General features: G+C 49.3%; 1 protein-coding gene across 11 annotated transcripts in view; it reads right to left on the reverse strand.

Moving 5' to 3' along the window:
* The window catches only part of SLC4A4 (solute carrier family 4 member 4), a 254,617-nt gene that overhangs the window by 22,306 nt on the left and 217,050 nt on the right, over positions 1 to 15,261 (reverse strand). For all 11 annotated transcript variants that reach the window (XM_038398376.2, XM_038398374.2, XM_043513068.1 and 8 more), the window contains 2 exons: positions 6,888 to 7,001; positions 6,017 to 6,178 (listed from right to left, as the gene is read on the reverse strand). In XM_038398376.2, coding sequence (XP_038254304.2) covers positions 6,017 to 6,178; positions 6,888 to 7,001 — 276 coding nt within the window. The remainder of the gene's footprint in view (positions 1 to 6,016; positions 6,179 to 6,887; positions 7,002 to 15,261) is intronic.

Here is a 15,261-nt window from a genome sequence, read left to right on the forward strand (position 1 = left end):
GGCACTCCCACAAAAACTGTCCCTACTTTAGACTGCCAGTAGATTTTATGTACCAGGGCCACGTTTGCTGCCGAGGAGCACAGAGGGACTACAAATCCATTCATTTTTTTCCCCATTTAAACAAAAACATGTGCTCATAACCACAACAAAGGAAGCAGGAAACACATTTTTACATTGAACAGCACTTTGGTCAAATGTTTATACTTTGTTACTGAAAAAAATAGACAGTGTGTTGCTAGTAAAGTAGCATTCAGTTGTATAAACTGAAATAAAGTTGGCGTGGAGGTGTCGACTTTGCAGAGAGGGATGGTAGGAATTCTTTCCCGACAGTTGCTTTTTGTTGTTGTTGTTTTTTTAAATACCTGCCTATTAGGTTCAGTCTAGTCAAAAGCAAGAGAGAAAATTTAGCTCTTCAGAGATACTTGAATGAGACCTAGGGATGTCTCTCTAGCAGTAGCCAGAATGAGTGTCTCTGTCAGAGGCAGGGAGATTACCCCAACTTTCCCTTCGATTTGGTGGGAGGATTTTAACGAGCTCCGAGAAGAGACAGCCCCCACTCACCCACAGCACATCACTAATAGTCATCATTTAAGTGGTAAACAACAATTTCACAGGGAAATGTACAGGAAGCCAAGGAGCCTGAATGGAGCCAATACTGCTGAGACATTAGTCCTGAGGAGGAGATGAACACCACCAATAAAAGGATGCTGTTTTCAGTCATTCACTGCCTCCCCGAGGGTTACTCCTAATGGAAATAAAATGGCTAAATTTGTGAAGCAGCATAAATGCCGGGTTGGCGAGAAGAGACACTGTCTGAAATGGAGACTATGGAAAGGAAGTTCACAATCCACCCAGCTGCACGGGGTGAGGGAATAAGCCCCTAGCAAAATGCATATGGACACTGATTCTACCATTTGGTGGATCTTCCAGAAAACTGTACAATTCATGGCTGCACCTAGCCTCTATATTCACTTTCTTTTTATTATGTTCTTCTAATTAAGATTAAAGAAAGGCTTTAACCTTTAGGAAGCTGTGTGCAGAATAATAATACATGGATGGCCTGGAATAAGATGAACTAAGACTGATGTTTACCTTGCTAAAGAAATAAGGAGTCCAGAGGTATATTTTATGCCAATCTCAGCAGTCAGCCAGCATTTCTTGATCCAGATCCCAAACAAAGGCCATCTTTTAATAAACAACAAAGCAAAAAAACCTTTCCCTTATTATCCTAACCCACTCTTTGAGGTCAATTTCAAGTTGATCTTAAATCTTCATGTGTTGTGAAATAATGCCAATCGTTACTATATCACGGTAATTATACCATTTATTAGGTTCACACCTAAATAATGACTCCAATATAACCCTCATTATGAATCGGTCTTTATTCCTACATTCCAGTCCTTTTAAAATGCCTCCTGTCCTGTGGAAGGGAGAGACCTTTTTACAGGAGCCCAATATTATTCAATGGAATTCATCCTGCAGAGCAGGCAAAACTCTATATGGCACAACAAACTGTAAAGGGCCAGTTCAAAGAGTTTATTTTAAAAATATCATTACATACCATATTGTGACTATATTAGTGACTACAAAGTTCTTCTTTAAAGAACATTCATAAATGTGCATTTGAGGCCACCTTTCCTTATGGATTCTATTTATATAGTCTCTTCACTTTCTTTCCTTATAGTCTCCTGTGCAGTAAAAATCAGCTGTCACACTGGGGTCTGCCTGTTGGCATTTCCAGTCAAAAGTGGATATACCCCACTATCTCATCACCGCCAAAGTCTCCGAGGCCTAGGTTCTTAGTATCAGTCAGACCAATATGCCGAGTTCATTCAGGAGTAATGGTTATACAAACAAACCTTGTTTTTCATATTGCTTAAAACTATCAGTGATTTCCTTATATGATAACCATGCTATTAAATAGATATTAATAGGGGCTTGTCAAATCTACAGAAACTTTGCCCATTTTGATAAGGCAAGAGAAACCCTGACCCTTATGTTGTAATAAAAATAAAACTGTCAAAGTAAAATCAGCTCCAGTCTAAGGTTCCAGCTTTAAGGATCCTTTTGCTTGAGAGAAAGGCAGGCTTTCGAAGGAACAAACCCCCCTACACGTGAACCTATCAGCAAGCATAAGGTCAGGTAGGCACGGTGGTATCCTCAACTCTATCCACTGGATTCTAGTTAATTCACATCATCTTCCCATCTGAAATGGTCAGATAGGGGATGTCAGTGACAATAATTAGAGCTGTACAAGGGTATTCATACTGAATCTAGGACCTACCCATACTAAGCCGGTGTTCATGGTTCAAGATGCTCCTCCAGCATGGTGGCAAGAGCATGCACGGCAGGAAAATCTGCACACCCAGCTCTGTCTCACTATCATACATGTTTCCTCCCTCAGCTGGCTTCCCTCTCAACAAGCCCCAGAACATTCTGACTCCCTATTGCCATCGCCTGGTGGGCCCAGTGCCTCTCTCTGATGGGTCACCATTCCCTGATCTTGTAAGTACAGGGGGTGACAGAGACTCACAGGGCAGAGCCAGGGTCCTTTCATCCCTTCCAACTCTAGGATTTACTGAGTTTTGTAGCGTAATTGTCAGGATTTGGCTTGACAACTAACCCCTGCCCTCCACCCATCTCTCACACACACACAGGGCCATGGGAAGAGGAAAAGAGTCCCTTCTTCCAGTGGCTGCTTCCCAAGAAATGCAGCAGCAACCCAGAAAACTTAGTGTGGTACCTTGAGGACCCCAAGTCATTGCTTAATTGCCACACACTAGGCAGGGAAGTCCCAGTGGCTAAGTAAGTCTTAGGGGGCAATGTAGCTCTCTGGGCTTAGTGTAGCAGCCACTCTGGGGGGGCAGGACTCTTTTCCTTTCCCACTGCCCTGTGGGACAACAGGGTCAGGATGTTTCTTGACCCCTTCATCACACGACTCTGGGAATTGGGGAGTGGGGGCAGAAGAGAGAGGGGGAAATTATGGCCCAGTCTGGCAGGTCCTTAAGATACAAGATGGGGATGCAGCCCCTCGACATCCCTTGAAGACACACGAAGAAAGCCAGCCACCATCACAAAGCAGCTTCTTCCTCTTAAAGACACAGCAACAGTAAAGAGGGGATGTCCCTGAGCTTCTCTGGGGAGGGAAAGTTGTTAATCAGTGGGGGCCAGAGAAGGCAGAGCTAGTCACGACTTTGATTAGCTTCCAACCTATGAGGGTCTGACCACCAGGGTCCGACCCCTGTGACGCAAGCAGCAGTTTAGAAACACCCTGGCGGACCATACCCTACAGGTTTCACAAATCTCTCATGCAGGGATCAGCATGGTGCTGGCATCGATTCACTATCTGTATTTCTTGCTGAGAAAAAATAAAAGGAAAGTGAATTGGAAACCCAGGAAGGCAGCACTGCAGCCACGCTGGCAGAAATCCTATCCTCCAAGGTTCCTCTTGATGTCGCAGTCGGGAATGCTTCAGAAGGATGAATGGTAGGTATTGGCAACACTGGTTCAACCATGTTGTAGTCAGCCAACCCTCTGCCCGGGCTCAAGCCATAGTATCTTTGAGTCTCTTGCCCCCACTCCTGAACAATCTTGTTCCTGGCAGGAGCCCAGCTCACTCCCAGCACCTTTTCAGAGCCCAAATTACAATCCCCTTGTTCCTAGCCCTTTGGTTGTGCTTCCCAGTACCCACCACAGGGCACTGGCTGGATGCAGCCCTCCAGAGCCTTCACTCATACCGAGCTTGTAATATCTGTCTGCCTCAAAGAGGGGGCTTGAAGGAAAAGATTAGCAACTGCCTCAGGCTGAGCATCCTTGTTACAGGAGCTCGCTAGCAGACCCTGGCAGCTACACTGTTCCAGGGAAAACAAACCCCCAACTCTGCAGCCACTCAAACCATTTTAAGCCCTATTTCTCCAGATGGAGCAAGTTCTGCAAGTGTGCCTAACTGGCACCGCATGACTGCAGGAATGCTCATTAGCCTTTCCACCAGAGGGATGGTTTGGATCCCATCACATAGGTCTCAAAGGCTAAGTGGACACCATACTTCTATCCTGCATATTCAGATCAAATGAGATAATTAGATACGGTCATGGAGGATAGATCCATCAATGGCTATTAGTCAAGACAGTGCATGATAGAAAACCGTACTCCAGGTGTTCCTAGACCTCCAGTTGGCAGAAGCTGGGACTGGACAACAGTGGGTGGATCACTCAAAAGTATCCTGATCTGTCCATTCTATCTGAAGCATCTGGCACTGGCCACTAACAGAGACAGGATACTGAGCTAGACAGACCACTGGTCTGACCCAGCATGGCCATTCTTATGTTCTTAAGCATTTTCTTTTTCTTCTCCAGCATACGGGTTCTGGAAAAATCTCACAATTTTAACTGGCTTAATGGAAAATCAAGGAGTGGCAAGTGAAAAAGGAGCAGCAGTAGCACCCCTGCCCCAGCACCTGCTGGTGTGATGCACATATCTGAGTACCCTTCCTCCCCCTTTTCTTCAAATCACGGAGTCCTGCACAGAGTCCTCAGACTGAAAACTCTTGTCGTGATAAAAGACCTTTTTTGACCCTTCACTGGACAAGGAATTGAAAACTCAGCTGAGACCAGCTCCGTTAGAAATTACTACTATTCCCCCAAGCTCTTGGCTGAGCTCCAAGCCAGTACAGGCTGGGGATTTGAGGACATTCAGTTCCCGGTGGGAGGAAATGCTTTTTACTACCTCTGGCCAACGCAGGGACCAGTGCGGATAGATTCTGGAATGAGCTTTGTTTACCCTCCCTTTGCCACAGGAACTGTCTACCATAGACATCTAGTACTGCTGAGAGCACTACTGCAGATAGAGAGGCCAGTTCCAAGCAGTCAGTGCCGCCTTTTGTTAGTTAAAGATGAATTTGGAAAAGTTCTCACCTTATGTATCTGCCCTGTTTACCTGCACCTCACTTGCTGACCAAGGGGACAGCAAAGAGCAGGTGGAAACAATGAAGACATCTCCCCCAAAACTCTGACCACTAAATCCAATGAGAAACACCTTTGCAACAGGGATGGCCAGCTTCCCTGTGCTCTGCTGTTGTGCTCTATCTGCAGGACAGACCAGTGTCCCCAGCCTAAGTTAAGAAGGGCATCCATGCAGGGAAAACCATTTTTCTTCTCACTATTTTTCTCTTAAGTCCCCCTCTGGGTTGCTTTGTTAACTTTTCCTTTTGTGCCATGGCAGTGGTGCTGAAAACCAATGAGATAGCACTAAGAGCAGAAGCCACAGGTGAGAATTATTGGAATAACTGATTCACATATGAAATCTAGGAACCTTTTTTTTCCATTATTTGGGAGTTTGTTCGGTTAACAGTCCACTTCCTGCAGGGAGAGGTCAGGGTATTTCAAGCCTCACTCAGGGCTGTTTGAAGATGTACCGTGTTCATGCTTGGGGAATCAAAGGTGGGTGTAAGCAAAAGTATCTGCTCACAGCATAAGGCTGCTCTAATTTGCAGCGATTAGAGCAGCTCTCTAGGGACCTCTTTGCAAGCCAAGCAGTAGGAGGACTGCTGTGTGGATAAGCCGTGCCCGGACAAGGCCCCTACTCCAATGGCGGGAAGAGTATGTGGCTAGCAATGATTTAAGCCCTACAAGGATTCCCTGCACTGGGGCCTTTGGTGATGGCCAAGGATCTGGCCGTCGGGGTTTATTCCATCCTCACTCAGAAAGAACGCCTACTGAAGTCAAAAGCAGTTGTCACAGAGTAAAAACATCAGGATCTGGCCCAACGTCTGTGTCCTTTGTTTTAACAACGAACATTGTTCAAGAAATACTGTCGCTTTCAAGCTGAAGTGATGACTTTGCTTTCAAATCTGCAATAATAGTCTGTGATAGAACAAAATACATGCTATTACTAAACACCAATCATAGCATTTCGAAGGGAGCAGGTGCCCATTACCACCACAGGCTCTCTCTCCGTCTCTGTCATGGAGAGGACAGGCTCCACTTTGCTGCACTCATGCAAGGTACAAGGCACCCACCTTGAGCTTGTGCTCTTTCCTGTTGACGATGACAGCTGTGATTTGCTGGTCCATGAAGATGAGAATGGTCACCAGTAGTGCAGGGATGGCAGCTGCAAGGTACACCCACCAGGGGTTTCCTCCAAAGGGTGGGATGAACCAGCCTCTTTGAGGGCTGGTTGGCTTCAAGAGCAAAGAGAGGAAAACAGGCATCAGAGTGGAGACATATTATTGAACCCTCCCCTCCCCACAACCAAAGCATGTTTATCCAGGTGACAAAAGGACCCAAACACTGATATATCAAGCTGACTAAAGGAAGATTACTGAGGACACTGACAATTTGGGATTAATTATTCCCATATACAAACATCAGCTAAAGTTCAAAGCCTGGAAGTGGTTATTAGGGGTCAGATTCTGCCATCCTTTTTCATGCCGAGTAGCAGCACACTCTTCAAGTAGTCCTGCTGGTCCAGATTGTGGAGCTTCCATTTCACTCGTGAGCACATTCAAGCATTGAAACTACATGGGTGAGTGAAGGCTCACCCGTGTGAGTAAGCACAATACAATTTGGCCCACTGAAATCGTGGAGTAAGGTGCTACTGAGCATGAGCAAGGTTGGCAGGATCCCGCTCTACTTTCAGGATTTGTCATTGCATTTTAGAAGATGTCTCAGCCAACTGACGTGGCGTTAATGGGGATGACGTAAATTTGCACTTCTAAACAAACTGCTTTCTAACTGGCTCAGCAATACAATCCTTTCTGGACAGCTTATTTTATTATTATTGCTGGTCTGATGGTTGTAATTTCACAGAAGGAAGACAGAAACGGCAAAGTGCGACAGAAGCCACAGAGTAAAATAACGGTTGTATGTTGAGATATCACTTTTACCTACCTTGAATTCACTTGGCACAATTAGTTTTGGTGTATCCACACCTACTAGGGCATCTATTCCACAGAAAATCAGAATGGACAAGATAATGGCAAAGTCACTGATGAGCTTCCTGGCCTGAAACAGAAGGTGACACCATAACAGTGGCTGGTACCAAGAGCAATTGTTTAAATTCAACGTGATCCTCTTATTCTTGTGGTGGCAATTCAGGGCAAACATTTCCCTTTCTGCAGGGACAAAAGGGGCACATTGCAGTGGCTGAAGTGATTTTAAAAAATGTGCTTTGATACTTTATTACACAGTCTGAAAGCCAAACAATTAGGCCTAAACGGAACTACAAAAACAACCCTAAGGAAAAACAACTTCTGTTGCAGAATACTCCCACAAGAATTCTCCCATGCAGTTTTACTGATAATCTAACTCTACATCGGCCAACAATCCTCATTATCCAGACCCAGTTTCCCATAGGAATGGTTTCTGAAAAGCTGTGATACAACTCCTTCAAGAAAAACGGGCCTCTAAAACAAGAGGCATCTTAAATAAGAAGAGAAATGTCTGGAAGAAGAGGTGGTGGGAGGAGATTTTGATCACAGATCTCTGAATAGCTCTCCAAATGAGATGCAAGATAGTTACTGAGATGAATACGGGTGTCTGCGGCCACAATAAGATTTTTAGTGGTACACTGTTGGGATTGTTTGTCGGCTGTCAGGGTTATTTGTCTGCTGTCAATATTAGATGCAAGACAGTGGCTGGGATGAATAAGGATGTTTGAGGATCTTTGGTATGTTTCTAGCGCTGTTTGTCAGTTTGTAAACAATTGTAAACTGCAGAAAGCCAATCATTTAAAGAAGGAAAAGTGCAATAATGTGTTCATTCTGCATGCCTTAATGAAATAAAGGAGCTGTGTCATCTTTAATGCAACATCTTAACTCCTGGTTCATGCTATCTGCCTTGTGTTGTATGGATCAATGCACAGCCCAACCCTCAGAGTTAAAATTTAAGAACACAACCCTGCTAGAGGGACCTAACCGTTATGACTCATGTTCATGGATTGCAGGGTAAAGAATAACCTCCAGCAGAGGAAAAAATGGATTTTCAAAGACAGACTCAGTTTACACCTGCAGCCACCCCAATCAGGGCTTCAATTAACCAACCGCAGATTTTGTCTAGACATCTGTCAGTCAGCATCTTCAGTTTCAGTTGCTTAGCAAGTTCTGTTACTTCAATGACCCCACAGTCCTATGGGCATTTTGTAAAGGTGCCAGTAAGCAAATTGACAAGCCCATGTGTGCTGCAGGATAGACCACAATAATTTAAAGTGCAGCTGTAGGCCCCAATTCAGGGAAACACCTAAGCACTTGCTTAACTTTAAGCAGAGAAAAATTGATTAGGGATGCTTTCCTGAATTGGGGTCCTAAGGATTAAAAAAAATCATCACAGGGTTTCACTTCTACTGTGTCTCAATAATTTTCTGTATCAAGCATGCTCTGTCTACAAGTGAAGGAAAGCGTCAGGGAAGAAAGGAGAGAGAGGAAATTCTCTCATTCTTGAGTGCAACAGTGTTACAAATACCATTACCAGAGCATGTTAAAACCACCTTCAGGAAAAGACAGTTACCTTTTCCGTAACTGGCTTTCTTCGAGATGTGTTGCTCATGTCTATTCCACAATAGGTGTGCGTGCTCACCATGTGCACCGGTGCCTGAAGTTTTTCCCCTAACAGTACCCATAGGGGGGAGTGCCTCCCGCGACCCCTGGAGTGGCGCCTGCCTGGCACAGTATAAGGGAGCTGCACGCTCCCCGCACCCTCAGTTCCTTCTTCCAGACAACTCCGACAGAGGGGAAGGAGGGCGGGATGTGGAATAGACACGAGCAACACATCTCGAAGAAGACCAGTTATGGAAAAGGTAACTGTCTTTTCTTCTTCGAGTGATTGCTCATGTGTATTCCACAATAGGTGATTCCAAGCTATATCTATTGCAGGTTGGAGGATTTCACAAGTTCCCAGGATGGAGAACGGCCCTGCTGAACCCGGCATCATGCCTGGTTTGGGAGACGATTACATAGTGCGAGGTGAACGTGTGAACCGAAGACCACGTGGCGGCCCTACAAATGTCCTGGATGGGGACGTGGGCCAGGAAGGCAGCTGATGAGGCCTGCACCCAAGTCGAGTGTGCCCTCACAATCGGTGGCGGGGGAACCCCCGCCAGCTCATAACCGGTGCAGATGCACAAAGTGATCCAGTTGGAGAGACGCTGAGTGGAGATCGACTGATCCCTCATGCATTCAGCCAAGGTGACAAACAGTTGCAAGGTTTTCCTGAACAGCTTAGTCTGTTCAAGGTAGAAAGCCAGAGCCCTCTGCACGTCGAGCGTGTGGGGACGGCGTTCCTCACTGGGCACTTGGGGCAGAGGACCGGCAGGAAAATGTCCTGACCCATGTAATAAGTGGAGATCACCTTCGGGAGGAATGCAGGGTGTGGGCAGAGCTGAACCTTGTCCTTATGAAAAACCATGTACGGAGGCTCGGAGGTCAGAGCCCTGAGCTCCGAGACCCCCCTGGCCGATGTGATAGTGACCACGAAGGCCACCTTCCACGAGAGGTGGGACCAGGAGCATGTGGCTAGCGGCTCAAATGGGGGCCCTGTGAGATGGGACACCACCAGGTTCAGGTCCCACCGTGGGACCGGAGGCCTAGCATACAGGAAAAGACTCCCCTTGAAGAACCGGCCAGTCATAGCATGGGAGAATACTGTGTTCCCCTGCACCGGCGGATGGAAGGCCGATATGGCCGCCAGGTGCACCTTGACAGACGAGGGCGCCAGGCCCTGGGCTCCAAGGTGGAGAAGGTAGTCCAGGATAAGCTGGATAGGGGTGGCCACCGGGGAGACACCCCATTCAGCTGCCCATCTGGAGAACCAGGACCATTTTGCCAAGTAGGCACGGCATGTGGAGGGCCATCTGCTTTCCAGGAAGACATGCTGGACCCTTTCTGAGCATGTCCTTTCCTCTCTACCTAACCATTGAGCAGCCACGCTGTGAGGTGGAGAGCTGCTAGGTTGGGGTGGAGAAGGCGGTCCCCGGTCCTGGGAGAACAGGTCTATGCGGAGTGGCAAAGGCCACAGCGGAGCAACCGCCAGGCCCGTGAGGGTCCCGTACCAATGTTGCCTGTGCCATTCTGGGGCAATGAGGAGGACCTGCACCTTGTCCATCTTTATTTTCTCCAGGACCCTGCTGATCAGTGGAAACGGGGGGGAAGGCATAGAGAAACTGGCCTGACCAGGACAGGAGGAAGGCATTGGAGATAGTGCCGTGTCCCAGTCCCCCCTGGAGCAGAACCAAGGACAGCACCGGTTCTGCCGAGTTGCGAACTGGTCCACCTGGAGAGTTCTCCACCTGCGGAACAGCTGGTGAGCCACTTCCGGGTGGAGACACCACTCATGTTGGGAGGAGAAGTCCCTGCTCAAGCGATCCGCCCACACGTTCCAGGCGCCCGGCAGATGGAAGGCCCTCAGGCAGATGTTGTGGGCTATACAGAAATCCCACAGCCTGAGGTCTTCACAGCAGAGGACCGAGTCCCGCCTTGCCTGTTGATATAGAACATCGAGGCTGTGTGTCTTTGAGGACCCTGACCATCTTGCTCTGCAGGTATGAGCGGAAGGCCACGCATGCCAGGCATACCGCCCTGAGTTCCTTGACGTTTATGTGTAGGGACAGATCCTGCGTCGACCACAGACCTTGAGTCTGAACATTCCCCACATGGGCCCCCCAACCCAAGTCCGACGCTTCAGACACCAGCTCCAGCGATCGGGTCCTGTCCCAGAACGGGACCCATCGGAGCATGTTGCTTGGGGTGGACCACCACCGCAGTGACACGATCACCGAGTCAGGCACGGTGAGGACCTTGTCCATCCTGTCCCTGGCCTGGGAGAATTTCAAGACCAGCCAGAGCTGGAGGGGCCTCATTTGGAGTCTGCGTGGCAGACCACATATGTGCATGCCGACATGTGACCCAAGAGCCGGAGGCACGCTCTGGCCATAGTCACCGGGAACCTTGTAATTGTGTCGATGACCTTTCAGGGTCTTGAACCTGTCCAGTGGGAGGGAGGCTGTGGCAGACGAGGCATCCAGGAGCACCCCGATAAACTCTATGTCTTGGACCAGGACTAACGTGGGCTTGGCGTTGTTTACCAACAGGTCCAGGGCAGCGCACGTGGACAGTAGAAGCATCACGTGATCCCTCACCTGCGACCAGAAGCTGCCCTTCACCAGCCAATCGTACAGACAAGGAAAGATCTGGACCCCCCGGTGCCTGAGGTAGGCCGCTACCACCAACATACATTTTGTAAATACCCAGTGGGGCAGTGGATAGGCCAAACGGGAGGACCGTAAACTGGTAGTGATTCTGCCCCACCAGGAAACGGAGGAAGCATCTGTGCCCCTCGAATATGTGAATGTGGAAGTATGCGTCCTGCAGATCGAAGTCAGCATACCAGTCCCCGGGGTCCAGGGAGGGGATGATGGAAGCCAGTGAGACCATGTGGAACTTGAGCTTCACCATGAACTGGTTTAGATCCCGCAAGTCCAGGATGGGCCTGAGTCCCCCTTTGGCCTTCGGGATAAGGAAATAGCAGGAGTAGAACCCTTTGCCTTTGAACTCCCCAGGCACCATTTCCACTGCTCCTAGACTCAGGAGCCGCCCCACTTCCTGCTCAAGCGAGGGGTCCCCCAAGATGGACGGGGCGGGGGCAAAGTAAACTGGAGGGTGTAGCCCCGGGAGATGGTGTTGAGGACCCATCAGTCTGAAGTCAGCCGCGACCACTCCAGGAGGAAAGCACACAACTGACTGTAGAAGGGAAGTCCTATTGAGAGGGGATCCCTGGGGAGAACTGGCACACAACTGATTGTAGAAGGGAAGCCCTATTGAGAGGGGATCCCTGGGGAAAACTGGCAGGGAACGCCCGAGTTTCACGTCAAAACTGCCTTTTCCCTGCCCGTTTGCCCTTGGAGGACCCAGGCTGTGGGGCTGGCCGCGACTGCCTCTGAGGGCGCCTTTTATAATCCCTCGACTTTTTATAGGTGGCCTCCTACTTCGGCTCGGTGGCCTGAGCAGGAGCCTTCTGCGGCTTAAACTTAGATTTGGCCAGAGCCGGGACAGAGAGACCCAGAGTCTGGAGGGTCGTGCGGGAGTCCCTCATGCTATGCATCTTTGTATCCATTTGTTCCGCAAACAGAACTTTGCCATCAAACGGGAGATCCTGCATGGCAGCCTGCACTTCACTGGACAGCCCGGACAGCAGGAGCCACGACGCCCTTCTCCTGGACACCGCCAAGGCCATGGACTGTGCTGCCGTGTCCACTGTATCCGAAGCCGATTGCAGGGATGCCCTGGTAGCCGCTGTACCCTCCTCCACCAGCGCCTTGAACTCTTTCTTATTACGCTCCTCGAGGGAGTCCTCAAACTTGGGCAGGGAACCCCACAAATTGAATTTGTACCTGCCCAGGAGCGCCTGGTGGTTTGCCACCCGCAACTGAAAACTCTAGGAAGAATAAAGCTTTCTCCCAAAAGAGTCCATTCTTCGCGAATCTTTATTTTTCAGGGTAGGGGCTGGTTGGCCCTGCCGCTCCCTATGGTTGACTGACTCGACCACTAGGGAGTTGGGTGCCGGGTGGGTGTAGAGGTACTCGTGCCCTGTGGTGGTTACAAAGTACTTGCGTTCCGCCCTCTTAGAGATGGGAGCCAGCAAAGCTGGTGTTTGCCACAGGGCATTTGAAATCCTTGCCACCCCATCATGGAGGGGCAAAGCCACCCTGCCCAGTGCCAAAGAGAACAGCACAGTAAACAGGGAATCTGAGGGCTCCTCTGCCTGGAGGTGAAGGCTTGATGCCACCCGTTTTAAAAGTTCTTGATGGGCCCTAAAGACCTCCTGCGGGACGGAGGAGGGTGGGGCCATTATCACCTCATCTGGGGAGGGCAAGGAGGCCGGCACAGTGCTCTGGGTGTCCACCAGCACCGGAAGGTCCACCACTTCGTCGGACTCTGGGCATAGTGCTGAGGACGTATGTCCCACCGACCCTCTCCTTGGGGGCCTGGAGAGAGAAGCCGACTGCGCCTCTGAGGCTCCAGATATCGAGCGGGCCCCCACCGGGGGCTGTGTCGTGGGCCACAGTGCCCACTGGTATCATTGGGCCGGTCACGGGGCCAAGGGCGACTCTACTGGCTGTGGCACTGACAGGCCCGGTTGTTCGGCCTGGATGGCCTGGCCCATGGAAAGGTGACTACGAGCGGAGGTTAGGCTGACGAACGATCTGTTGCTGCCACAGGACCTGGAGGAACAGCGGTGCCAGGAGCGGCGTTGCCCACAGGACCGCAACCTCGATGCGGAGGACCGATACCGCCTGTAGCTGCTGCTCCACGATCGGCTCCGCGACAGCGAAGTGCCGGCAATTGATGCCCTGGGCTGTGGAGGCAATGCCTTGGCGGAGTCTTGGAGCAGGATTCCGAGCAGGAACAGCGTTGACATCCATGCCATGACAGACTGTGGTAATCCCTATGAGACAAGGACTTCTGGTGACGTCTGCCTCAGTCTCGTCGGTACTCACTCCGTGATGTGGAGTGGGGCACAGAGTCTTGGTTGGACGATACCCAACCAGACAGTCTGGTGGGAGTTGAGGGCGTTCCACATGGACTACGCCCTGAACGGTCACTGGGCGGCGAACGGCGTCGGGAATGTTCCCTGGACCGAGACTGGTGCCGAACTGGGGGCGACTGCAGAGAACCCAGCGGTGGCTTGCCCCTGAAGCGTGGGGTTGACATCGGCAGCACTCCTGGTACCAGAGTAGCAGCCGTGTTAGTCTGTATTCGCAAAAAGAAAAGGAGTACTTGTGGCACCTTAGAGACTAACAAATTTATTAGAGCATAAGCTTTCGTGACATCCGATGAAGTGAGCTGTAGCTCACGAAAGCTTATGCTCTAATAAATTTGTTAGTCTCTAAGGTGCCACAAGTACTCCTTTTCTTTTTACTCCTGGTACCGGCATGGACATGACATCCCAGGCCGCCGCAGGGCCTCCGTTGTGGAGGGCATCCGGACATCTGGGAAGGCCTGGTTCGAAGCGACCGCGTTACTCCACTCTCTGTGAGTCAGAGGCCTAGAGGCCAGAGGGGATCGAGGACTGCCCAACATGGGTCTAGTCTCTGCCCCGGCTTACCTCGGTGCCGCTGCGAAGATGATGTTTTCTTTGCCTTCTTGTGCCCCGTGGACAGGGAGCGGTGCTGACTGGTTGAAGGCGCCAGAAGGTCGCCACTCACCGACGCTGCGGTGCCCGGTGCTGACTTGAAGCAGCGCACCAGAGTTGGGTTCAGCGCCGACTCCATCAGAATAGCCCGGAGCCTAATGTCTCTTTCTCTTTCAGTCCGAGGTTTAAACGACTTGCAAATCTTGCAACGATCACTGATGTTGTAGAACTGATGAATGAAATTGTTTTTAGTTGTTCACTTTATTAATATAACTTCATAAGCCAAGTTTTATGAATGAAACAACATTCATTCATAAAACCGGTTATCCCAATAACTGGCTAATTGAGTTTCACTTTCAATGCAATTGCTGCTTAAATCGCTGAAACTTACACTGTTTCAACATTGTAACTTCTATTCAGTGTTTGCCATTCCTTACACTTGTCCCAAACTCACTTCATTTTTAAATGCTCACTTCATTTTGTAAAAGCTTCCTGCAACCCTCATTTTTGCAAAACCCTGCTGTAATCTTATTAGTTTAGTTTAGATGTGTGAATGAGGTATGTATGGATGATGGAATCAACCTCCAGCCCCAGCCCGTCCTGATGAAATAAAGTGTAAACACCCAATGGCTGAAGATGCAGACAACAGCCCTGACAAACTAAGAGGAGTCCACCCTCAAAAGAAAAGAACAAAAGTACAATTGAAGAAACATCAAAGCCAGGTCCTAGGCTGAAAGTCACGTCTGCAATTGACGGGTGATCAATCACACCGAACCCAGAGGCAGCGTGACACAGCAAAACCTATAGACTCTGGATTCAAACTAAAGCCTACAAAAAGGAGGGTGAGATGGAAGACTTTGAAGGGTAACATTCTGCTGCCAACATGGAAGGGCATCGGTGCATGCCCAACAGAGAACCAGCTCTTCCTTGTACCCGGCTTTCCTGGCCAGTTAACCGCCACAAGCTACGAACCCAAGCCACGAACTCAAACTACATTCAGGACTGGTAACTATACAGAAGCTTCAGAACCTGTGTGTGTATGAACGAACGTGTGAATGAATGTGAAACTGAATGAAATGTTATAGCTATAACTGACTGCCTACTATGATTCTTTCTGTATTCACAATAAATGTGACATTTT

This window comes from Dermochelys coriacea, chromosome 4, assembly GCF_009764565.3.
Source record: "Dermochelys coriacea isolate rDerCor1 chromosome 4, rDerCor1.pri.v4, whole genome shotgun sequence".
Classification (NCBI taxonomy): Eukaryota; Metazoa; Chordata; order Testudines; family Dermochelyidae; genus Dermochelys; species Dermochelys coriacea.